Source organism: Halictus rubicundus, chromosome 12, assembly GCF_050948215.1.
Source record: "Halictus rubicundus isolate RS-2024b chromosome 12, iyHalRubi1_principal, whole genome shotgun sequence".
Taxonomy (NCBI): Eukaryota; Metazoa; Arthropoda; class Insecta; order Hymenoptera; family Halictidae; genus Halictus; species Halictus rubicundus.
In genome coordinates, this window is record NC_135160.1 from 13,167,463 (window position 1) to 13,192,493 (window position 25,031).

At 45.3% G+C, this 25,031-nt stretch overlaps 2 protein-coding genes across 4 annotated transcripts in view; one reads left to right on the forward strand and one right to left on the reverse strand.

Moving 5' to 3' along the window:
* The first annotated feature begins 7,772 nt into the window (after positions 1–7,772).
* LOC143359846 (sperm flagellar protein 2-like) lies at positions 7,773–19,695 on the forward strand. The gene is made up of 12 exons (XM_076798139.1): positions 7,773–8,389; positions 9,218–10,670; positions 11,622–11,910; positions 11,971–13,551; positions 13,868–14,251; positions 15,193–15,808; positions 16,701–16,871; positions 16,953–17,186; positions 17,460–17,508; positions 17,603–17,644; positions 18,608–18,635; positions 19,656–19,695. The coding sequence occupies exons 1-12, from the start codon at positions 7,781–7,783 to the stop codon at positions 19,693–19,695; spliced, it is 5,496 nt and encodes a 1,831-aa protein (XP_076654254.1). The 5' UTR covers positions 7,773–7,780.
* The window catches only part of LOC143359880 (beta-1,4-N-acetylgalactosaminyltransferase bre-4), a 72,962-nt gene continuing 65,699 nt past the window's right edge, over positions 17,769–25,031 (reverse strand). For all 3 annotated transcript variants that reach the window (XM_076798212.1, XM_076798211.1, XM_076798213.1), the window contains exon 7: positions 17,769–23,538. In XM_076798212.1, coding sequence (XP_076654327.1) covers positions 23,400–23,538 — 139 coding nt within the window. In that variant the 3' untranslated portion in view covers positions 17,769–23,399. The remainder of the gene's footprint in view (positions 23,539–25,031) is intronic.

Below are 25,031 nucleotides of genomic sequence, written 5' to 3' on the forward strand. Positions count from 1 at the left end.
GAAAGACTTGTTTTCGATTGTTCGACGAACGAACGCGATCTCCACCGAACTCTGTTCCGAGCGACGAGTATATGAATATATATATATATATATATATATATATATATATATATATATATATATATATACATATAGTATATATCTATATAAAATAGATGTGCGTACCGCGTAGAGAAAGAGGAGCCGAAACGAGATCGCCAGGCTCCGCGGATAATGTCGCGCTTCTGCTCCGAGTTTTCTTCTGTCGACGAGCGATCGAGTCGAGCATCGAATAGAGCATGAGAAACGATTAGGGTACGTCCACGTTCGAGCTCGGACCGAAACTGGGAGAGCGTCGATCGGGCCAGCGATAAAACTTGGTGTTGTAATAAATGCGTTGCTCTGCTCGAAACCGTTCTGATCCATTCTGAAACAGTAAGATGACGATGGAAGACAAACCTAATAGACTATACCGGCTGCCTCAACGTAAACCATTCCAACCTGGTCCGTTATGAAACAATAAAACGAAAGCTCGGAGGGAGAATCATTCTAAAAACAAGATGCGACGGAAGCTAACAGAGCATCGATCAGATTCTTGCTGTTTCGATGCTAATCATTTTAAACAGCAACAAAATGCGACCTGGAAGAGCGTGAAGCCCGGATATCCAGTGACGACGATGATCAATAACGATGATCAATCACCGGTTAATGGCTGCTCTGCTCGCCGCTCGAGAGTGTCGGCTCGAACGTGGACGCACCCCGACCGATGTACGCGGTAATGATTGACGATAATAAAGACAGCAATAGCAATTAGATGTAACTGAATTAGCGAGCCGAATATACGGTAGTAGTCGACGCGCGACCTAGCTGTGCGACGCGGATACTCTAATTCTTGGACGAAACCGGAAACGTTTGCGATCGGCGAGACGCGGCGAACAACAGTGTATGGATGCCGTGCATGTCTGCGTGCGAGCAAGAGAACGAAAGAGAAACTGGGAGGGAGCGCGCGAGAGAGAGAGAGAGAGAGAGAGAGAAGAGAATACCGATGCTTTTTGTTGTTTTTCGAAACACGTGGCACGCGAATCGTCGTATACGAACATTTCCGAATTTAACGAGCGACTCGCAAACCTTCGAACGCGCAATATCGGCAACGAGACGAACAAAAGATGAAAAAACGAACGGTCGAACTGAAAACAATTGAGGTCACGGCCGACAAATCGAGGGAAAAAAAGTTGAGATAATATCGGTAAGAGGAGTAACGCTAACGATAATACCTAACGATAATAATAACGATAATTATCGATAATACTTAACATTAACATTAACAATACCATCGCTAACGATACTATTAATACTACTAATACAAATAATAAAAGGAATAGTAATAATAACATTAATAATAATATTAATAACGATAATATTAATAATATTAATAACGATAATAATAATAATATTAATAATAATAATAATAATAATAATAATCGTGTCCATGCCTGTCGTGAAGAGGAAAACGAAGCATAACATAACCGGGTACCTTCTAAGTGACGTGCCTTTGAGACTCTTCGAAGCAAAACGATTGGTTCGTCGTTGACCTTCGACTTGCTCGCGGAGAATAGACGCTTCTTCAAGTGCGTCCGTATTGCGCGTTTCAAGGGGGGAAGGGAGGGGCGGGGAAGGGGGGGGGGATGAAAATCACGCCAAAAATCAGTCCGATTCGACGGACGATGATGTCGCCGGGTGTCGCGACGACAATTCAGAGAGCCTGGCGGTCGCCGCTTCCGTTCGCCTCGTTTACGAATAAATGCGCGCGCGCGAACCTTCTTAGGGCATAACGTGGTACACACGTGAGAGACAGAGAATGAACGATAGCGTGCGTCCGAGAGAAACAGAGAGCGAGAGAGATAGAGAGAGAGTGAGAGGATTAAGGTAGAAGAGGCTCGATCTCGACGGTACTTAGATCTCGATCGAGCCACCTGACAATTATTACCGGTAATCCGTTCTTTTTCCCTTTCTTTTCTAGCACGACGAAACGTGATAATTAGACAGCGGATTTTACGCATCTACGAACAAAAATGGGTAGACGTAACTGAAAACAGTAATTAAAGAATACTGCTACACTCTTTTCAACTCATTAAGGGTGAAAATTTCGAATTCACTCCAACTTGTCGTTCAAGTAGACAATTTTTATTCCGCGTAAAGATCCGCTGTCTAGTGATAATATACGAAAAAAAAAAAAAGAAAAACAGAGACGAGGAGATATTTTGATCGATTCGAATCGCAGGGGATCGAGGTAGGAACGGACGAACGAGAAAGAAAGAGAATAGAGAAACACGAAAAAAGAAAATTGAAATAAATGCAGAACATAATAGTGTCCATGTTGCTAAATATTTAGCGGTGAGGTAGTGTGCGTGTAGCGACGTCTTAGTTTAAAACAATTAGCTGATAAACACGACGAGCAAACAGAGCGAGCAACTGCGAGAGCACGAGAGAAAGAGAGAGAGAGAGAGAGAGAGAGAGAGAAAGTGCGAATGAAAGAGAGAAAGTCAGAGATAGAATAAATGAGTGCGTACACGCAAAATGGAAGACGTGGAGAGTGCGTGCATAATTAGAGAACGTTCGACCGAAAAGTCAGGAGAACCGACCGATGCCGACGGACACACGGTACGTACATACAAACATACAAACATACAAACATACACAGACACGTACATACATGCGCGTACAGTCACAGAAGACACAGATCCGCACGACGCATAGTAGTGGTAGATGAGAAACACTAGAATGTAGACTTTTAGGTGGAGTTATCGAGCCCGTTCCTTCGTAATTAGATAGATACGGTAGCCCTGTAGATGCCCGATGCGGCGCGATGTCTGACGAGCGTGAAGCGAAACAACAATCTTCCGCTCGAACCGCGATCTCTTCGTTTCTCGCCGAAGGACGAGGCACCGGACGACGCTCTAGGCGACGCTCTAGAGGACGATCTAGATCTAGAAGACGCTCTAGAAGACGAAGCCCCGTAGATCTAGACGAAGCTCGGAACGATCGCCGACGCTTTTCCGAAACTCGCGCGTCCCCCCTCTCTCCCGTTCGCCAGGCCCCGAAACTCTACCCTCGAGTCTCCTAGACTCTCGCAGCAATAAATCAACGTTCCTCCGGATCGGATCGAATCGATCCTCACGCGGACAGAGGTATTCTGGTCTTCGAGGACGTTTTTCTACGGATTTTTAGACATTTTTTCTGGAAACGCTATCGGTCCCTACGAATTCGGATTTCGGCACGCCGCGATGTACAGTGTTCTCTCGATATATGTCAACAACAGCGACCTATATCGTCCAGGAGATACTATTATTCTCTGACGTGAACGTCGTCTACCCGACCCGTATCACGTTCACGCTCCTCGCGGGGATAGTTCTGCGACTTTAATCGGCCAAGTGTTCGCGACATATACCGAGGAGAAGACTGTACACGCTTGACTTTTCCCGGAGTAAAAATAATCAAAATTATGTGAGTTGTATGTTTCTTTTTTTTTTTTTGTTTAATAGAGTTCTACTGATCGGAATCAGAGAATGCAGTTGTGTATTTAGCGATCGAGAAATTCGAGATCTTGACTGTTCACAAAATGGCAGCAGATTTCTCAAATATCTCTCGGCCTTCAGCACGGTGGAAAAAATAACGAGAAATACTATATATTGGCGAGCTAGACCTCGACAGACTTGGGACAATTGAATCGATCGACACGGTCCCTTAATAATTATTTACGGGTCGCGGAACGGTGAAATTGATGATTAACGAGGTCGTTCTATTGTACACCGAAGCGCCAATGGTATACGGATTAACCATTTGCACTCGGCACTATTTTCATTGTAAAACTAAATTTTTCTTCCGTCTTGGAATATTTTCATTTTATTCATACGAAACAGCCCCGATTAACGCATACAATATTTAACTGTTCAGTAATCTATTAAATAGAAATTTTGTAATCGAACAAATATTTTGTAATTTCATTTTGTAATCTCTTTGAAATAATGCCACAACAATTTCTAGTGGCGCTTCAGAGTCACCGCTCGAGTGCAAAGGGTTAAACGACGGAAGAGGCGTCGCGTTTGAGCGCTCAGAGAAAATGAAAGAAGAAAGAGAAATCGACGTTTCGAAGACGAGAAGCTGGAAATTAAGCTGGCTAATTAAGGAAAGGTGGATGATCGATTCGGTTTGTGAAGGGTCGATTTAGTATGGGAGGCGTCGGCGAGCGTGCGAGCGGCTCGCGGGAGGGCTCGACGGGTCCGTTTTGTATGTCCGGAGGACGATCCTCTTGTCGCGGAGCTCTCCCGCGAGCGTAATCGCGAGCCCGAGTGGTTGCGAGCATGATCGTGTCGCGAGACAACATCGTCCGAGTGTGTACGTGGCGTGTTCGGGTGACGTACACGTCGAGGCGGGGTAGGGAAAACCGGAAGAGGAAGACGTCGACGTGGAGGAAGATGGCGGTGATCGCGCGGAGGCGGTGATCGATTTACGGGAGGAGAAGAGAGGAAAGAAAAGAAGAAAGAAAAGAAAAGAGAGAAACACTGACACGGCCAGAGCGGTCCCACGCGTGGAGAGCGTGATACGTAAATTATTATAAATATTAACGCGTTAATATTATCGAGTATATACCTCTTCTGTACATACAATTCAAGATGAAGGCAACAATAACGAGTAACGATTGTCGCGTAACACGGTCAAAACAAAAGGAAAAACAAAAAGAAACCAACAAACAGGGAGAAGAAGAAGAAGAAGAAGAAGAAAAAGTAAAACAGCGAACAAAACGAAAAACTGATATTATTATGTATCTCGTGTACAATCTACCCCCCACGCTTTCTTTCGACCGACCACCATAACAATAACGACATAGACGACGACATAGACGACGTGGACGACGATACGCGAGAGATTATGTTGCGTGGATGTGAATACGAACGTGTAATGTAATTATATTATCACGGCGATACGATGTAACGGTATGATCCACACACCACGGTATAAATATTATAAATACATAAAGTACGACGATGATCACGTTGGCAATGAAACACGCTGATTTTTATTATTATCATCATCATCATCATTTTACACCATCGTACATTTCGTACCACGTTTCATTCTGATTCTTGTCGGTAGCGAATCTGAGAACGAAGAGAGAGAGAGAGAGAGAGAGAGAGAGAGAGAGAGAGAGAGAGAGAGAGAGAGAGAGAGCGAGTGAGTTTGTAAGAAAAAGTGTGCTGCACCGCGTAATGGATCTTTCAATTAGATCCAGACTGACAAGGGGTTCCTAAGTCTTCTCAAGGCGATTCTTTCGAAGGTTTCGCGATCCGTAGGTGGAAAAGGGGCGGACCGTCGACAACGTTCCGGATCGCCATTTTGCTTGCGATCCTCCGCGAGGATCCACCTGTGTCTCTGTCGCCAGCGATTCCGAGGACGAGCACGAAACTGTTCGAAAGAGGCGTCGCCGCGAAAGGATTTTCTCGTCACCGTTTCTGGCCGTAAACGATCATCCCCGTCGTTGTTTATCGACAGAACCGAACCGATGCTCGAGAGAACGACGAAGCTGTTGGTTGAAAGTGAATAAAAGAGAACAGTGAGACAACCGGTGATTTTCTTTACCCGTGTATTCTTCTTGTACCTGTAGGCCAGGCCTGTAACGTGCCGTGTATGCGCAGTCGAGTCTAAGGGAATAAAGAGTACGCTTTTTATCGCTCATCGACTTTATTTTACGCCCGAAAACTCGGACACTCCATGTCGAATTTCGACCTGTCTTTGCGAAACACGGTTTATCATTTGAGTTACTATAACCTCACCGACAGTTATTTCATCGACGATCGTTTCACCGACACGACTTCATCTTAGCTTCGCAATATTAACTCGTCGACATTTTCATATCACCGACAGTCATTTCCCCGACAAATGGTTTCCTTGATACCCAGTTTCGCCGACAATGTTTACATACCAACCATCAGTGGATGAAATGACTATTGGTGAAATAACTGTCGGGGAAATAACTGACGGTGATCTGAAAATGTCGGTGAGTTAATATTGTCGGCGAAGCTAGGTGTCGATGAAATCGTGTCGGTGAAACTTTATTATTTAACGGGGAGATTCACATTACAGTGGATTCTCGATATATGTCAACAAGACGGGTCTTGCCAGCGTCAAGTATCGTTCAGGAGACGTGCCCGAGTTATGTTTACACTCCTCGTCGTCCGAGACCTCATGTGGTATACCCCGTGATGGTGGGGATGATTCCGCGACGTTTATCATCCAGGCGACATATATAGAGAAATCACTGTCTTGTAGAAGGGCATGGTTTTCGGTGAATAAAAAATGCAATAAGATTGGGCTCCTGGAAAAAATAATTTCTGACTCGCAAAATTTATTTTGAACATTAACTCATTATTCGTCAATGTTCCATTTTTGGGACACCGAATAAAACGAATATATAATTTTAATTTTGTTTTTTTTTTTTAGTATACTATAGTAGATCCCGACAATGTCCCAAAAATTTGACGGGCTTTAATTTTTATATTTAAATAAAAACAATGACAATCATGGGAAAAATAGTTCCAGTTGGTTAGGATGAATATCGTTATACAGTTAATTTAATTTTCTTTTGTATTTTTGAATTGCGACGGGTAATGGGTTAATATTTTTCGACTATGGTTTCGTGTGCATTTGTGAAATTCAAAATAGTTGAAGGATTATAATATTTTATGGATATCTATAGTGTTGCTCATTTAGCTCATTTAGCTCATTTTAGTCATAAAAGCACAAAATCCGTAGTGTATACATGATTTTCTACTCGTTCCACAGTTTATTCGTTATGATTCTATCATATAACCGAGATCAAGGCGATTATGCCAGTCTACTGATAAACATTCCAAATGTTATTCTCAACTAAATCTTCTTTAAACGTCTCTTCGTTCTCGCCAAGGATTTTATCTTAATTTACGACGTGTCTTCTCCATTTTATTTGTATGTGTCTACAACTTTTACGTGACGAACGTAAGTATACATATCACCTACCGACGATTGCTCAATACCATTAAAAACATCTGTTATTCACAGCTGAAAATTTATCTTGACAACAAATCAGCCTAAGTGATAAAATTAAATAATTTATACTAGGATTATCACGTAAAAAAGTATTTCAAGCCAGTGATTGTATTAAGAAATGATTTAATTTTTAGTACAAATGAGAATCATTACTAACATTAAGTCTCTTTAATAACAAACTCGACTCTGGTAAGTACTGTCTATGGTATTAAAAAAATTACCAATCAAAATTCAATAATTTTGTCACTTCCACCACCAGCAAAATTATGTGTACCTAATGAATCATTAGATCCACGTACCCTCCAGCTGTCTCTTTACTGACACCAATAAATATCCCTTGTTTTATAAAATTTTATTATCTATCACAAATACTGCAACTGAAATAAATACTTAAAACTGAATACAGTCTTTTCTCGATATATGTCGCAAATACCTGGCAGATAAAAGTCGCAGAACTATCCCCACTACCGCGGGGCGTTCCCCGTGAGGGGTCCCAAAGCTCGAGAGACAGAAAGAAAGAATAGTATCCCGATATATGTCGTCGGCAGGACCCGTGTTGGTGACATATATCGCGAAAACACTGTATAATCGCTGTTAAACTGCAAAACATAATGAACGCCACGAACAGTACAAACTGAACATGCCTGCGACCAGATAAATCGCAGAGATCGAGCACTCAGCAGTCAGTTTCACGCGAAAGGTCAGGAAGATCCACAAAATGGGCGACATCCTGCAGAACTGGATCCAGGCGCGGCTGGGGATCTTGATCGATCTCGTTCCAAAGGTGTTCGGTCACTACACCAAGGACGGCAAGCTTCTCGCCCAAATTCTCCTCAGCTACGACATAATAACTCGCGATCAGCTAGACCTGTTAATAGTGACGCTCGACCCGGCTCTCTGCAGGGTGAACCTGAAGCATCTCAGATTCTGGTTGCGATTCCTAGGGATCGAGCTTGACGATGAAAGCGTCGACGAGATTTCCTGCGGAAACGGCACGACATCTTTGCGCCTGTTCTACAAGGTCTACCTGTCCCTGGAGACCAAGGACAGGCTGCACTTTATCACCCTGCAGAAGGAGAGGGAGAAGTTCGTGCCAGCTTCGCGTAAATTCGAGGTGAGCACCGTTTGCGAGGACCCTCCGCCGTACCAGCCGCCGGAACACCCTAAAGCGAAAAAGCTGCTCGCTGGAAAGGACCTGATCGCCGGATGGCAGCGTCCCAAGTTCCCTGCGATCCTCCAGAAGCTGAAGAGGGAGAGGGAGAAGCTCGAGGTCGCCGCTTGGGAGCCGTACCCTGTCGTGCGACCCGTTGAGTCCTGCTTCCTCGAGGTACTCGCTCACGCGCGCTAATACCAATCGCAAGGAGCTTCGGTTACTCGAACGTACATGCACTTCAACTTCTTTTCGACCCCTTGCCGTGTAACAACGAGTCAGACTCGTGACTAACGATTTCCAACAAAATCTATTAAACCATGCATCCGTGCATCCATTAAATACAGATGCCTTTATTTCAGAATCAGATCAAATTCCGTTCTTTTCTGGCCAGTACAGTGAATTCCCGATACGAGTCCCTCGCGCGGTTCTGCCCAGGGACATTTAGACGAAACCTGCATATTTGGATAGATAGTGCTGGATAAATAGGCATATTTAGTGCCCCGTAAACCTAGTGTTAATTAAAGCTTCTTTATCCGACAGTGAGCGTTTCAACGTGCAACTTTCATTTTTATTTTAATTACAATCATTATGATTCTGAAACGAGACTCACTGCTGCTGCACTGAGACGAAGTGCTCCTAAATCAGCCCTAACTAAGATCAAATTAAACTTGTGATTTACAATTTCAAGTTCCAGGGAGCCTAGGCTTGTAGGGACTTATAACGAGAATTCACTATATTCTAGCATCAAGTCAATTGTAAGCGTACAATGAATATGCATGTTCCTTCCTGTGAAATTCTCGAGTGTTAACCGCTCGCGCTACAATTTATTTTCAAGAAATTTAGTACATTTTCCACGAAACTTGCAATCCGACTCGCTGTTCCACCGGAAGGGGTTAAAGGTTGCTCGGGAAGATCGGAGCGTTCGGCTGACCGAGGTTCCGTTGTGAATCGTCAGACCACGTCCCCTTGGCTCGTCTGGCGTCTGCTCGTGTCCTGTCGCAGAAGTCCGATTGGGCGAAGCAGAGGAAAGCCGAAGAGAGCCTCGAGGCGGATCGTTTCTCTCGCAGGACGCCGGCAAGGACGAAGAAGACCGAGGACGACGTCGAGAAAACGGAGGAGAGGGAACAAGCTTTCGCGACGGAGCTGGAGAAAGCTGCCGCTGACCCGGAAATGGCCCGCGCGTACGTCGAATGGCTGAAGTGTCGGCGGAAACGCGCGGCCGCGGTGTCGGCCCTGAATTCGAAGATGCAGAAGACGCTGCTGCACCAGTTATGGGAGCGGCTCTCGTTGGAGCAGGAGAATCGGTTCGACGAGTCGATCGCTCGCCGGACGTTGGACCAGTCCAGGTACGAGAAGCAGATAATGACGAAGCTGTGCGAGGTGCGCGACCAGAGGAACGTGATGCTGGACAACCAGAAGATCCTGGAGGACATGACGGAGGAGGCGAACGAGACGGAGCACCTGGCGAGAATCGAGCGAGAGAAAGACCAGGCGTTGAAGTCGCAACGGGACGCCGAGGCCGAGTGCCAGAGGATGTGCGAGCTGAGACAGAAGCTGGCCGAGGAGAAGGTCCGCAAGCTTCAAGAGAGGCACACGACCCTGTGCCGGGACACCGTGCAGGACATAGTGAACCTGGCGCTGAAGATCGAGGACTATCGGCAGCTGAACAACGGCGTGGTGCCGCAGACGATTTTGCGCGAGTGGGTGGTCAAGTTCCTGAAGGGCGAGCCGATCATCGACCAGCTGTTGTACGAGCCGAGCGACAACAAGGTGGACGAGCTCGTGATCGAAGAGATCTCTCGCGCCAAGCTCGAGCAGATCGAGCTCCTGCAGGATGCTCTCCTCGAGGACTATCTGGAGATGAACCCACCTTGGGACTTGTACACCTCGGTGACCGGCCGAGGTGAAACGGAACTGATGAAGCTCGGCCGCATGGTCCTCGGATACATCGTGCATCGTCTCCTCAACTACGTGAACGATGGGATCAGCGATCCGAAAGTCGTCACGCCAGCGCTGTCGATGAAGTTCGAGAATATCGCCATCATTCTCGGTATAGCTAATCCAACTGTGCACGAAACGCTCAAGGGCCTGCTGAATAAGTTAGAGATCCCTCTGGTCAGAATGGAGGACGCCATCAACTACTGCTTAGACTGGTACAAGAACGAGATGCTGGACGTCGAGTACATCGACGAGAAGATCGTCGACGCCACCAACCAGTTCGTCAAGGACATCGAGACCGGCAAGCATCGTATCTCCTGCCTCAGGATCAGAGCGCACAACGAGCCAATCAGGTCCGACGAAGGCTTCGCCAGAGCACGCAGCCGATCCTCCACCATGTCCAGACGGGATCGGCTCAGCTTCTCTCGGCCCGAGTCTGTGGACAAGCAGACGCAAACACCTAGGAACCTGCCGTACGACGACATGGACCCTGTGTTGTCCGACACCGCGTACCTGGGTAGGTACCTTGGTCTTCGGCACTTCTGTAGCGGATAGATATTTGAGATCAAAGATATTTGAGGTGCAAACGTTAGGTGACTCACCCTGTATATAGGAAGAGGAGGAGGAGGAGGATCATGCTAATTCTAACCCACTTCCAGACAAGCTAGAAACTTGAACATTTGGAATCAGCTGTCTTTTATATCGAAACCAACAGGAAAAATCGAAAAACCCGAAAAATATATTTTTTTTTCTTTAAATCAAAAGACTACATACGTCATGTGGTTGGGCATACCCTGTAGGCTTCGGGTTAACCCTCCGGAAATTTCGTTATTTTTGCGGTAGGACGCATCGTTCCCGAGATATAGCCATTTAAAAAATTTTTTTAATACATATATATCTTACAAAAATAACATGATATCCAAACCAAAACACTTCGTGTAAAGCTTGACCAAGTTCCCGGGCCCATCCACTTCAGTGATATGAAGGATGGAACAAGTTCCTCTCGCCTATCAAAGTTGTGATATGAAGGATGGACCAAGTTCCTCTTGCCTATAAGGGCTGTGATATCGGGAAGGACCAATTCCCAGAGGCCAATGATTGTTGCACTTACCTAATTCAAACTTTATAACCTAGGGAACTTGGCGTCGGCGCTGGCACTCGTATTTTGACTTGCATGAGAAAAATTTATATCCGGATAGATACTATTACTAAAATAACAAATAATGTGCGTCTCAATTATACTTTGATACGGCTCACTATTTGTTGTAAAATACAGTCCATTTTTTAGTTTGCTGATATTCAGTTCCTCCTTTTACGAGAGGAAAACACCCCCCATAAGTTAGTCGACACTTCGCGTGTAAATATACATCAAAAGCTCGAACATCCTTGGGACAACCACCAGCAATCAACAACTTCTTCAGGTATCCTAGAGGTGACCTGTAGCGGCGTAATTGTATAATACGTTTAGGTAAATCGGCTTACGAGTTCCTGACCCTGGGCCAGCCGATCACCAACGACCTCTCCACCAAGATGCTGGTCGAGTACCTGAAGACTCTGAGTGGCACGAAAAGCTGGGCCCTGATAGACTACCCGACCACCTACGAGCAGATGTGTCTGCTGGAAACGGCGCTGACGGGTTTCAAGATACCGCCGGACCCGGAGGCGTTGGACTTCGACGACGTCACGGTGGAGGACGTGCAGTCCTTGTCGCCGAGGATCGTTTACGAAGACGAGGACGACCCGGTGGACCCTTACAGGTAAAACAAAAACCGGAGACACGGTTCCGTTCCCGTTGACAAGTCTCGCATTCGTTTCAGACAGTCGAGGCTCGTGCCGACTCCGATCAGACGGATCCAGGAGATCCCGACGCCGACGTTCGCCAATCTGTTCGTCCGCGTGTTGCAGAAGCCGAAGGACTACCAGATAGAGGACGGCTCGGTCGAGGCGTTGTCTAAAAACGCTCCTTCGATCGACAAGTTCTACGCCTCGCGGAAGATCGGTTACTTCCTCTACTACAGCAACCTGGACGAGACCACGTTGAAGAAGCTGGCGAGATTGGTGATAGGGGAGCCGCTGCAGAGGCAGACGTCCGACGAGCTGTTCGGAGAGGTCCCGAAGGGTCATGAGAAGACTAGGTCGCGCAGCACCGGTTCGAAAGCGCCGGTGGTCAGGCGCATGGTTTCCGAGGCGGACCAGCTGGCGGACTCTGAAACCGACTTCGAGATGGACCTCGACAGGGAAGAGGAGATGGCCACGGCGACAGAGGACGGAGGACAGGAGTACGAGTCCCTCGAGATCAGAGTGGCCAGGCCAGGTGAGCCGAACTGGCAGTGGGTCGACCTACCTTTGCCCTCCGACGGGTTCGTCCACGTGCTGGAAAGCCTCTGGCTGAGCATGGAGGAGACCTACGTGGAGGACCTGAAGGAGCTGCTGTTCCTGAAGAGCGTCCACACGTCCGGCATCGTTCCGTACAAGTGTTCCGTGGAGAAGTACGCGAAGGAGTTCGTCAAGAGGCCGGACAACAAGCAGGACCTGATGAACGAGTTTCATTTGGCGTTCAACGACGTCGACGAGGACGCGCGACACGACGCCGACGTCAAGTGCGAGATTCATCGTAGACTCGCGGACTTTCAGGCGGAACTGTGGGACATGTGCGACAAGAGGAGGCAGGAAGCGGAGCAGGAGAGGAAACGTTTCATCGGCGACGAGTGGACGATTTACGAGGCGGCGATTCTCTTCAACGTTTACATCGGTATTCTTCAAGCGGAGCTGGACCGGTGCGTCGACACCCTGAACATGATCATGGACTACTATGCGGGCATGGCCGAGAAGCCTTTGATGGACGCACGGCTCCCGAAGGTCGATCTGATTCGAACCGAGGTGGACGACACGCAGTCCGTTCAGATTGTAGAGGAACAGTCAGCGTCGACCTCGAAGAGGGGAGCTGGGGACGCTAAGAGGTCCAAGGGCAAGCCTGAATCTTCCAAGTCGTCGGCCGTGATGCCAATGAGATTTGTGCCTCCTACCCTCGATAGAACACTTCTACGAGATCAGATCCGCGAGCTGCTGACCAACCCCGAGGCGGACACCGCGATACGGAAGATCGAAGTCGTCCAGGCGATCGAGAGGAACGTTAGCTTCTCGAGGAACGTCGTGGATGAACTTTCCGGGATGGTGGACGTTGCGATCCAGAAGCAAGAGAGAGATGGCGGCGCGAAACATGTTGCGAGCCGCGATCAGGATCTCGCGTTGGAGCGACAGTACGTCGTTGATTACGAGATCGACAGGATCCGTTTGAGACTGAACGCCATCGAGGCTGCTGCTCGCAGCGAGTTCGCTTTCCTGTTGGACACCATGACGAGAACATTCCATCGGATCCATGATGATATCCTGGACAGGTTGATTTTCTCTGGCGAACGATTCTGCGCGCCGTTTGACCCTCTTGGTAGTGATTTTGGCCAATGATCGATCTCTGGATGATGATTTTGTACCAGTAGACATTTTCCAACTGTTCGCATAGGGTAAGCTAGGGTACAATGATTGGCACCCTAAGCGAAAATCTACTTTAGAACAGCGTATTCTTTCCTCCCCAAAGATACTTCAAATCCATAGCTGATCAGAGGACTTCATCAGGGTTGAACGGCTCGTACCAGTGCTCGATAATTTGTGATCTCCATTGTCACTTCAGGTTCGTCTCGTTTTATGGTGACGCAGGTACTGGCGAGAGATGAAGAGCGTCAACGACGCGGTCAACGTGTTCTCCTTCGCGATCGAGGAGGGCAGGTATTTGGAGAAGGAGATGCTGCTGGATGGCGACCGTTTCATCGTCCGATCGAACGTGTTCGTGATGAAGGTGCCGGAGAAGAAGCCAGAGTTGGTCAAAGAGGTCGAAACGGACACGCGGTTCCGCATAGCTCAGCTCTCCAGACTGATGGAGACGTTTAGGCGCGTGGCTCCTCATGGAACCATGCCGACACGGGCATTTATACTCGTTCTTCAAGATCTGGTGGGTCACGGACCTGAAGAGGGCGAGTCCATGATGCTACCGTGCTGCTGGTACCGGCTTCAACCGGCCGACATCTGCGCTGTCGTTCACAGGTATAACAGAACTTTTGCCATAAAATGCCAAGGCTAACGTGGATTCTCATCACTAGGATTCACTTTGCATTGAAAGAAACTAAAATTTGCAGAAATAAAAATTGCAGGCACGACCTCAACGTCTTAAGCAACCTCTTAAGAGGGCAGGCCCTCTTAAGAGACCATTTTACGTCTTAAATAAGTAAGTAATCAATTAAAAATGCATACCACCGTGTTTGTCCAGAGCCTTTCTTTCGATACGAACACTAATCTCTCGAAATTAAGAGAATCTCTCTCTCTGCAATATACGTATATGAACTTGCAAGGGTCAAAATCTTGACAAATTGACGCTTCAATATTGCAACGAGCAGTTTAAAAGTGGTCACTTGTGTTTCCTAAATGTCCAATCTACGTCTGTATGGAGCCCAAATTGCGAATTTCTACCTCATCGTGGAGTAATTTGTAATATTCGGCAGAAAACTCGCTTTCTGAAGCAAGTATGACGTCACAAGATGGCTGCCGCAGAGAGATTCTCTTAATTTCGAGTGGCTTTTCCGTGGAAAGCATCAGTTTGAACGGTACGAACCACTATAGTGGCTTTCGTGCCGTCCGCGGCCATACCCGCCGTCCCTGAGAGGTAGAGTCGCGGACAAACGCGCCGTGCTTAAGAGGTTAAAGATCAGCTTTTGCCTAAAAATTATGAACAATGAGCCTGTACCTGTGTCATAGTAATTTCTTTATCAAAACGTAACATTTGCATTCTAAAATCGGGCATTCTATATGCCACAACCTAATACATACATTCAACGTTTGGCAATTTACAATTTGTTACATTTTCACTATTCCTCGGACAAAAGATGTGAAAGATAATTGGTCTCCGACTTTTGTCATTGTTTGTTGAACCTTATCCACAGTACCGCAGCCAATTGACTGCAATTATCCCAAATTATCTGTTTCCACAGATTGTTCGGGACCGCTAGCTACGTGGAATGGCGCGAATTCGTGATCTACGCGATGGACCTGCCGACACCGAGTCACAAAGACATACTGATCGCAAGAGACAGATTCCGGATCCAGGATTGCGACCTAAAGGAGGTGGTGAGCTTCGATCAGTTCATCTGGACACCCGTCTGGTTTCTCGAGTGCACCGAAACACCGCACCGCGTGTTCGAGCTGTTGGCGGACAAATTCCGTCACAATCCTGAAGAAATGTACGAAGAAGAACTGTACCGATTGAATCTCGAGAAGTACGAGGTTGCGTCCCAATTGGTCGCCTCTGACACTGAGTCGGAGGACGACTGTATCCTTACCGAGGAGAATCTCCGGTTGATCCTGGCCAAGGAACTGCTCGGCAGGATGTTCACGATCAGCCGACGCACTGTCAATTATACTGCTCTGCTGTTAGCCTTCTGCAAGGACCAGGATCCGCGGGAAGGATTTGCGAAAGCTCTGGCGCTCTCGATTGGCACTAGGATCTGTACTGATGTTGAAGAGGGGGAGAAATATGTTCGGGAACTTTACGAGCGGACGCGTTTTCAACATACTGGGACACCTCAGTCTACGATCTCGGTAGAACAGGTATGCACAGGTGTTTACCTCAGAAAATTGTTTTTTGGTTCTCTGCATTCGCCTGAGCTCGGTTCTTCCAAAGTCTTTCTTATTATGAAACCGAGGGATTCGACATAGTTGAAAAAATTGCTACCCCTACCTTTTATAAGTCTACAAAATCAAATGATTCGTTAGAGCTTAAAAATTGCTCTTCTTTTTTAAAGAAGAAGGGCTCCTCCTAATGTTTAAGTTGACAAATTCAGACGATGAGACAGACTTTAAAAAATTGCTACCCCTACTCTTTTTAAGTCTACAAACTCAAACGATTAGACAGAGTTTAAAAAATTGCTACCCCTACCCTTTTTAAGTTTACAAATTCAGACGATTCGACAAAGTTTAAAAAATTGCTACCCCTACCTTTTATAACTCTACAAAATGAAATGATCCATCAGACCCTAAAAATTGATCTTCTTCATTTGACAATTCACAAATTCAAACGATTCGACAGAATTTAAAGAATTGCTACCCTTACCCTCTTTAAGTCTACAAATTCAAACGATTCGACAAAGTTTACAAAATTGCTACCCCTACCTTTTATAAGTCTACAAAATGAAATGATTCGTCAAAGCTTAAAAATTGCTCTTCTTTTTTTAAGAAGAAGGCTCCTCCTAATGTTTAAGTTTACAAATTCGAACGATTCGACAGACTTGAAAAAATTGCTTTTCACTTCCGAAACTGGAAAATTTAGACGATTCCGCGGAGTTTAAAAAATGTGAGCTTGCAAAGGTGAGTGCGCTCGTGTCCCCGAAAAAATCGATCTGCAATAATAGCGTTGAGGAAAAACGACGAAGATAAGATTTCAGGCGAATGCGATTCTTCCTGTAGAACCTATTGGCAAGTGGTATGGTTGGTGGTTTTTCAGGAGATCGAGGAAGTCGTCGAACAGGATCAGGATGTAAAGAGCGGCTCGGTTCGCAAAGAGCCGACCGTCGAGAGTTTACTGGGCGAGTCTCTGTTCGGCGAGAGCGATTACAAGTTTCGAGCCTCCGACCAGGAATCGATCGAGCACTGGGTGCCTTTCGATATCTGTCTGGCAAGTATCCTCGTCCTCGAAGTCGTTGACTCGTGAACACGACGCGTTCGGATCGCGTGACGCGTCTCGATCATGTTTCAGACGGTGCTGTGCGCGGCTCTGCCAACTTTTCTCTCGGATCCGGAGCTTTTAGGGGCGCACGCCAACCTTCGGGAGGCTTTGACCTCGGTTTACGGAGAATTGAAGGACGACGAACTCGAGGAACAGGAGGACACTGTTCTGGCCCATCGGCTGATTAATCATCGCTTCATCGGGCAGCTTTTGAACAGCACCAGCAAGTTCACTATCAAGGATATGGGCGGCATTGTGCAGGAGGTTCTCAGAACGAGAATAACCGATAGACCATAATTTGACATGATCAGGAAATTGCTACTGACCCTCCTTTGCGCATTCTTGCCACTGGTCGTGTCTGCATCTGAAAGAAGCTGAATCATTTTCTTTTAACCCTTCGTGGACGCGGATTTGCTCAAACAATAAGAATACTCTCCTTAGACGACTAGATAATATGTCAAAGATTTAAACACTGAGAAGAGAATCGATCCGACTTGGTACGCGCATAATTAAATAATCTGCAGTTTTCGGAATTAGAGACGCGATCCTGATGTTAATAATACGTTCGTCCTCGAAGGATTAAAAAGTAATTTTAAAGGAAGCACAGTAATGTCTCGATACATGTGTGTATAATAAAAGTAAAAATGTATTAGACATACGAGTTATATTGTTCTCCTCAGGGATCCAGATTTTGGGCATCCTGAAGGACGAACGTTTCGCATGTATTCAGACACGACTGTGTGTATAGAATTTATCGTTTCTGCGAGTGGGATTGTGATGATTAATGAGCAATTTATTAAAGACCGTTATGATCGCGAAGGACTGTTGAGTAACCACCAGCAGATGAACTGTTCAATCACTATTTACTTGTATTAAATTGAATAATTTACTAGACTCGGTCCTAGGTGCCGCAGTCGCTAGACTTTTAAAAAACCTCGTGCATCTCGGCGAGATGTAAGAACGTCGCAAGGTAAGCGTTAACAAGATTTATTGTTTCGATACAACACGAGTGTAGCTTGTGAAAAATTGTAATCTCCCAGCCTGGTTGAGAGGGGGCAACCGTTCACTTCCGGTGCGCAATGTCTCTCTCTCTCTCTCTCTCTCTCTCTCTCTCTCTCATTCCTCTCATTCTTCGCAGTTTCGCGTTGCCTCGGAGTACAGTGTTTTCCCGATATATGTCAACAACACGGGTCTTGCCAGCGTCATGTATCGTCCAGGAGACATACGCGAGCCGTGTTATGCTTACCGAGGCCTCTCGAGCTTCGTGGCCCCCCTCACGGGATAGTGGGGATAGTTCCGCGACGTTTATCGTCCAGGCCTCGGCGACATATACAGAGAGATCACTGTAGTTCGAAGCCGGTGAAACGAAAACTTATCCTTCGGTCTTCGTTTCCGGAGGACTCTTGTATCTCGATCCTGCCGATCGATCGACAACGCGCGAGTAGAGCCGCCGATTGATCGATCGAGTGGAGCAGGTCGGCTACGAATCAAACAAAAATATGATTCGATCGGAAGCAACAATAACAATCGTCTCGCTGCCGTTCCGTCGTTGTCCGATCGAGTTAAGGGATGGTGAAGGATCGTTGAGAGGAAGCGTGGATCGCAGACGGACGTTCTCGATCGTTCTCTGCTCGGACGTCTCCGCTTATCACGATTATCTATGGATATTATCGATTATTCGATAGCGATAGTACATGGTAGAGTATCGTTAAAGTAGGTAAGTTGAAGTCGCCCTCGGAAAACCGCCCTTACGAAAGGACACGCGAAACGCGTCGAGATTCTCCGGAGGCTCTCGAATCGCTCGAATTAGGCGATCCGTAGGAAATTGGTCTAACCTTATTGTGCTCGCTCCCGGCGCTCGCGTTGCATCCCGCGAGGCTCGTGTCGCCGCAAACAAAGTGCATTTAGTATTCACAGCCCGTACTCTCTCACCCTTAACGATTTAAGTAATTAAATCCAAACGATCGAAACGCTCACGGATATTTTACGCGTGATATGTTCTCGTGTCCTCGTGTTCGTGTCTGTGTCTGAGTGTGTGTGTCTGTTTGTCTGTACGCAGTTTATGCGTGCGCACGGGTACACGTTTGTGTGCGGGTCACGTGTCTAACGAATAACTCGTGTGTACGGTCCTCGAGGACGTACGGTATAAAATAGTAACAACGAGAGTTCTCGAGTACGCAGGGTTTCAACGTTGAACGGGTCGCGTTACACGCTTAAGTACCGTCTCCATTGCACGCGGTCGTGCGGCCGATCATGCACCCCCGACGATGCACCGCCCTCGTCGGTCGTCTAGGAATTTTAAAAAAATAAGCATCCCTCCCCTCGGCTCGGCAAGAGACGGCGCACAGTGTCCCGAGCACTGCTCTATAGCTGGAAAACACCCTAAGCGTTTTGCAACTGGAAACAGAAAAATGCTAGAACTCTTCCTTTGCAAGTAGACTGCGGACCTTTGCGCAAAATAAAAATTTTCTTATTGTAGGAAACAGGAGCCAAATATTCCTTCCTTTAGATCCTTGTGATCCTGTCACTGTCTTCAATTTTATTTCCAGAAATACGTAAAATCTACAGTCTATAAAAAAACTGCAGATTTTTAGCGCAGAATAGAAATTGCCCAAGTAGTATAGCTGGACAAAACCCTAAGCATTTTGCAACTTAAAACAGAAAAATGCTAGAACTCTTCCTTTGCAAGTAGACTGCGGATATTTGCGCAAAATAAAAATTTTCTTATTGTAGGAAACAGGAGCCAGATATTCCTAACTTTAGATCCTTGTGATCCTGTCACTGTTTTAAATTTTATTTCCAGAAATACGTAAAATCCACAGTCTATAAAAAAAACTGATTTTTAGCGCAGAATAGAAATTGCCCAAGTAAGGGAGTTAAATAAAATGTTCTCTTTTAGTGACCTTGAAAAAGTCGAAAATAATATAATCTTTGCGTCCTTCTGTCTCCTCAATTTTTGTATTTGACTTATTAATTTCTCTCGTGAAGCACAAGCTCTCCAGTTAAACTGGAGATCATTTTGTTGAAAATTAAATTGATTGCTATAGTTTCGCAGTTTTCTCTCTCGGGACACTGTGCGTCGATCTGTCCTAATCTATGAAAATGACTCCGGCTCCGCTCGCCAGAACGGGTTGTCATCCATGACGCGACTCGACAACCATGACTCGGCTATCGAACAGTTTCGAGTACTGGGCGAACAACACTTCCGGAAGAGTTCTACGAGGGTGGTTCGATAATTGTCCGCGACGCGGTCACGAGGATTGCTATGACAACGATAAAATAGTTACGACAGCGTCACTCCTCAAATCCCCTTGCTTACAGAGCACGTTGTTGGTTCTTTCCAAAGCACATTGGTTTCTTCGGTTTATGGTCTTCACGGTTTTATAGCTAACCGCCGCCACTTAATTCTTCGTTATTGTTTTAAAAACAGCCATAGTGAGGCGAGTCTTACAAGTAAGTCGAAAACGTGGAATAAAGTTTCATCGGGGTTTAGTTCTCCAGGAAATCGAATTTGAAGATTCGTTACGAGCTCGTGCTATTTTGGGAATTGTCTGGTGTGTCTGATCATGGCCAACCAATTCTACTTATTCTAGATTCGAGAGAATTTAATTTGTTCATTTTATACGCATTCGAATGAGATTTAGTTGACGGGGTCTGATCGTGGTCAGTCGATTCTACTTACAGCAAATACCAACGCGCGAGACCCCCAAATTTTCAAAAAAAGAAATCTTTAATATACATTTCGGATTCGTTTCTTTCCGTAGAATCTTCCCCCTGTCAGATCAGATTGGAAAGCTTGCACGGCAGAACCGTTATTTCCGGAAAAGGCGACACTACGATTACTTTATCGTTGTCATGGTAAACGTTTTAACACTAAACCTACCTCGCCTTAAAAGTAACTAATATGTATTGTCTTCTAAAAACGACGAGATTGAATTTATTTGGATTTCGTTCGTATTAGAATACATGCTCTACTGAATGTATTCATTTAATCATGTTTATAATTTCAGAAATTGTGAAATAAAAATGGCGGTGGTAGGTTTAGTGTTAACTGGCCCGCGGATAAATATTGCACCCGATCCTCGTGTCTAGAATCGCTTGCACCCGCCGCTCCCGGTGCGCGTACCTCTAAATGCGCCTGTACATGTACATGTGTATGCGTATACCTATACATCGTATAATATTATACCGTTAGTAGTTGGATTCCAGAAAGAATGACCGAGCGTATTCCCCTTGTCCGCTCGACACGCTCGTCCCGTTCTCTATCGAAACTGGCGCGTGCACGTATTTACATGTACGCATGCACGCGTGCACGCGCCCCCCTTTGGCACGTTAGCTCGCACGCTAAATTCTACTCGCTGTGTCTAGCCTATCGTTTGCGATAAAAAAATACGAGGAATAAAAATATATCACGTAACAACGCTCCTCTCGCTCCCGGCCGGGACGACCGGGAAACGGGAGAAACAACTCGCCAGGATGTCTAAGGGGGACAAACGCCGTGAACTTTTGCATGCTCATCGACCATAATGGACGCAGAGTATCTCCCTAAATTGGTTTTTCTCTTCGAGATTCGCGAAATCAGTTTCGTCGAGCTCCAAACTAATTTATCACCGTGTTAGTCTTTTATCGTTTGGGATAACGTTGTGTTATCCGGAAGTGTGTAATTGTTACAGAAGTTATTCGAACATCTGGGCCTCTTGAACTTAAACAACGTAGCTCTCGGGGAAACAGGACGCGAAAACTTAAATATACCAGTCACCGCTGAACAATTTAACAATTTTAAATAGAAACATTCGACCGACTCCGAAAAGTTCCAACCGAATTTCTCCCCCAAAGAAGGTATAATTTTTGCAACAATTTGGAGCTTGTTGTTCAACCTGCTCCAGTTTGTAAATCGTTTGTATATTAAAATATCCGTACACAGTTAATCGAAACTGTTTCTATACTTTTATACACTGCAAGAAAACCTTACCTTTCTTAAGTTAAGTTAACTATGACGAGCTGCAGATCGATGGCTGCGTTACCTCGCGGAACATGCAGAAGCCTAATTGGCAAGTAGTTTGCACGAAGTTGCGACTGAATTATTGTTTCATCAAATATCCGTTTCTACACCTTAAAGGAAGACTAATTCAATGCAAAAGGAATCACTTGACTACTTGCTTCACAGGCGTCCCGAAGAATTAACAAACACGTTGGCGAGTCTTCACAAACAGAGAGCCACCTGGGATTTTAACAATGCTATCAGAACGACCTCGAAAACTTATCCAAAATTATTGATAAACTCAACCCTTATTTACAACCGTGTACACTGGGTTAACAATTTGACTGCCAAACTGGAAACCTCAAAAATTCTATAAAATCAGTTATTTAATGAAATAAAAATAGAAAAAAATTAAATGTATGATATTGAGTAGTCCTCCAACTATCTTGCATTTTGCAGATCCTACTCAAATTTGATAGAATGAATATATCAACGTAAAAATTAATATCAAAACCTGGACAAATAATTCCGTCACCCACATATGGGTGACATATGGCAGTCAACGTGTAAATAACATTTTCATCGGCAAAAAGAAACTGAAACATTTCCTAACCCTGCTCAGAGCGATTATCATCGACCTGATAAATAAATGATTAACCCTTCGCGCTCCGTTGACGCCACTGCGGAGACAGTCTCAGTTTATTATTCGTAAATATGATACTACCTTATGCATTATAATTACACTGCGGATCTTTATGCATTTGTAGCTCCCGAAACTTTTCAAAAAACGCTACAATATAAAATTCCACAGAACTTACTGCGATTTTTACTTATTTCAGATCTACCAAGGCCACTAATACTGAGAATTAGAATTATATAAAAATCTTGTCTGAAATAACTCGTTGTTAACTAACTCTCTCACTCTCTCTTGCAAAAATCTATTTTGTATAACAAGCCAATCTCCCATCGACAGTAATCACATTTCGGAAAATATATAACCTGTGTCCCCAGATTTCCCGATTCCAGTAATCCTTACTTATTCCTACAATTCCAAAAATTGAAAATTGCACGAACATCCGCAGCCTAACAATAATAAATCAAACCAAAAAGGGAATCAAAGTCGAGAGATTCACAGTGAAGTTCCTCTCGGCGTGAGGAAACGCTCGGAGCGCTAAGGGTCGAAATCGTAGGTGGCCGATTCCTCGTGAATAATTTCCGAGCGATTATGTTAACGGTCACAGAGCGTTTGTTCCCCTTAAGCGGTTCCAACGTCCACGTACCCGGTCCATCGGGTCGGGTGGAAGCTCGAACGTCGCCGCCTCGGATAAGAGACGGTTCCGATCTCCGAGGAAAGGAAAGGAAAGTTGTTCGAACGGTGCGAACCGATTTCGGTTCGATCGATGTCACGTTTATCTTTGGGAACCGAGAGCGGCGCTTGTGGTCGGAGCGTCGTCGACTTGCTCGGGCCTCGTCCGCTACCCGATCCACGGGAGCCATCAGCTGGGCTGCGGGGGCGTCAGTTTCACCAGGAGCCACGTGTACAGCTTCGGCTTCTGTTTGTCGACCAGCTCGTACTGCAGATTGGTCAGCCCGTCCGTGGCGAACCGCTTCTTCCCCGACTTCAGGTACTCGTACCTGGAAACCGGCCCGACGTTAGCAAACGCGCCGCACAGTGAACCAAAAGCGCCAAAACGTGACGAAAATGCAAAAAATAAATTTCACGTTAGGGGTATGGCTCTTGCCGTATTGGATTCTCAGGTAATGACCGTATAAGAAGCCGAAGGTAAACAAGTCTTACTACCTATACCTGCTAAATGGTGGGAGTACAAATATCCCATACAGTCGTCTCGCAGTTTTCGTGCAGTGAACTACGTTGTGAAAAAAAAGCTGTCCAGCTTACAATTTTACGGAAATTGAATTTATTTTTGTGCGTGCACGATGCATGCTGTTCCTGGAAGTAAATACTATACGTAATAATAACATTGGATTTATATGAATTAATGTTTGGAGTGTATGAAGTGAACGATAATACTTAGTGCACAGATTTTACAAATGTATACTAAAAGTTGTATATTCCACAATATTCCACGGAGATTCTTGTCGAGTCTTGTTGTGGATACTATTGTTTAACATTATTTTGAAAAAGTAGCTGCCCAAAACTGCCCCTTTCGCAATGCGATCCATTTTTGTGACGCAGAGGTAGTCATGGTACTAGTTACCAGCATGTTTTCTCGAGAAATTTAGAAGTTATAATCAAATTTGTTAAGTAAGCATTGTATGGTTCCACTTATAGAGTTTTCTGATACAACAATTTCTTTTTTAACAATAATTTTTTTATTGTTTAAAGAAAATTTTATTTTTGTTTTTTGTAATTTTGACGTCAGATTCATATTCGCCTACCCGAAAAATATGGGAATACTAATTTTCAGGAAAGTCCAATCTTTTTTTTTACGCATCCGCGATATTGAATCCGCCATTTTGTTTTTTTAATAATTTTGACATCAGATTCATATTCGTCGGCCCGAATAATATGGGAATACTAATTTTCAAGAAAGTCCAATAATTTTTTTGGTTACGCATCCGCCATATTGAATCTGCCATTTTGTTTTTTTTTGTAATTTTGACATCAGATTTATAATCAGCGACCCGAAAAACCTATGAGTATCAATTTTGAACTAAATTGAAGTACTCCTTCCTATTTTGGCCACGTTTTGGCGCTTTTGGCCCACTGTGCGCCGGGAAAAACCGAAAACTGCAACCCCCGTACGACAAATACACTGAACTCTCGATATATGTCATCACCACGGGTCCTGCCAGCGTCATGTATCCAGGAGACACGCGTGTTGTGTTTACACTCCTCGGCGTCCGAAGCCTCTCGAGTATACCCCACAGTAGTGGGGATAATTCCGCGACGTTTATCGTCCAGGCCTTGACGACATATATAGAGAGATCAGTGTACTTGGTTTTGATCCCGTTGTTTGTTCATTTATTTCTGTATTGGGTCTTTGCACGTGAAATTTACGACCTTTCAAAATTATTTCGAATGAACTAGCACTACTGTATTAATGTTAACGCTCTGTAATGGAAGAGAATTATTTTTGAGTGCTTTTTAATTAGACGAATGTGAC

Bases quoted from the DNA above. Each gene is read 5' to 3' on its own strand.
- LOC143359846 (XM_076798139.1), top strand. From the start codon at position 7,781: ATGGGCGACATCCTGCAGAACTGGATCCAGGCGCGGCTGGGGATCTTG. The intron at 10,671-11,621 runs GTAGGTACCTTG...TAATACGTTTAG, and splicing joins GTCCGACACCGCGTACCTGG to GTAAATCGGCTTACGAGTTC. The intron at 11,911-11,970 runs GTAAAACAAAAA...CATTCGTTTCAG, and splicing joins GACCCGGTGGACCCTTACAG to ACAGTCGAGGCTCGTGCCGA.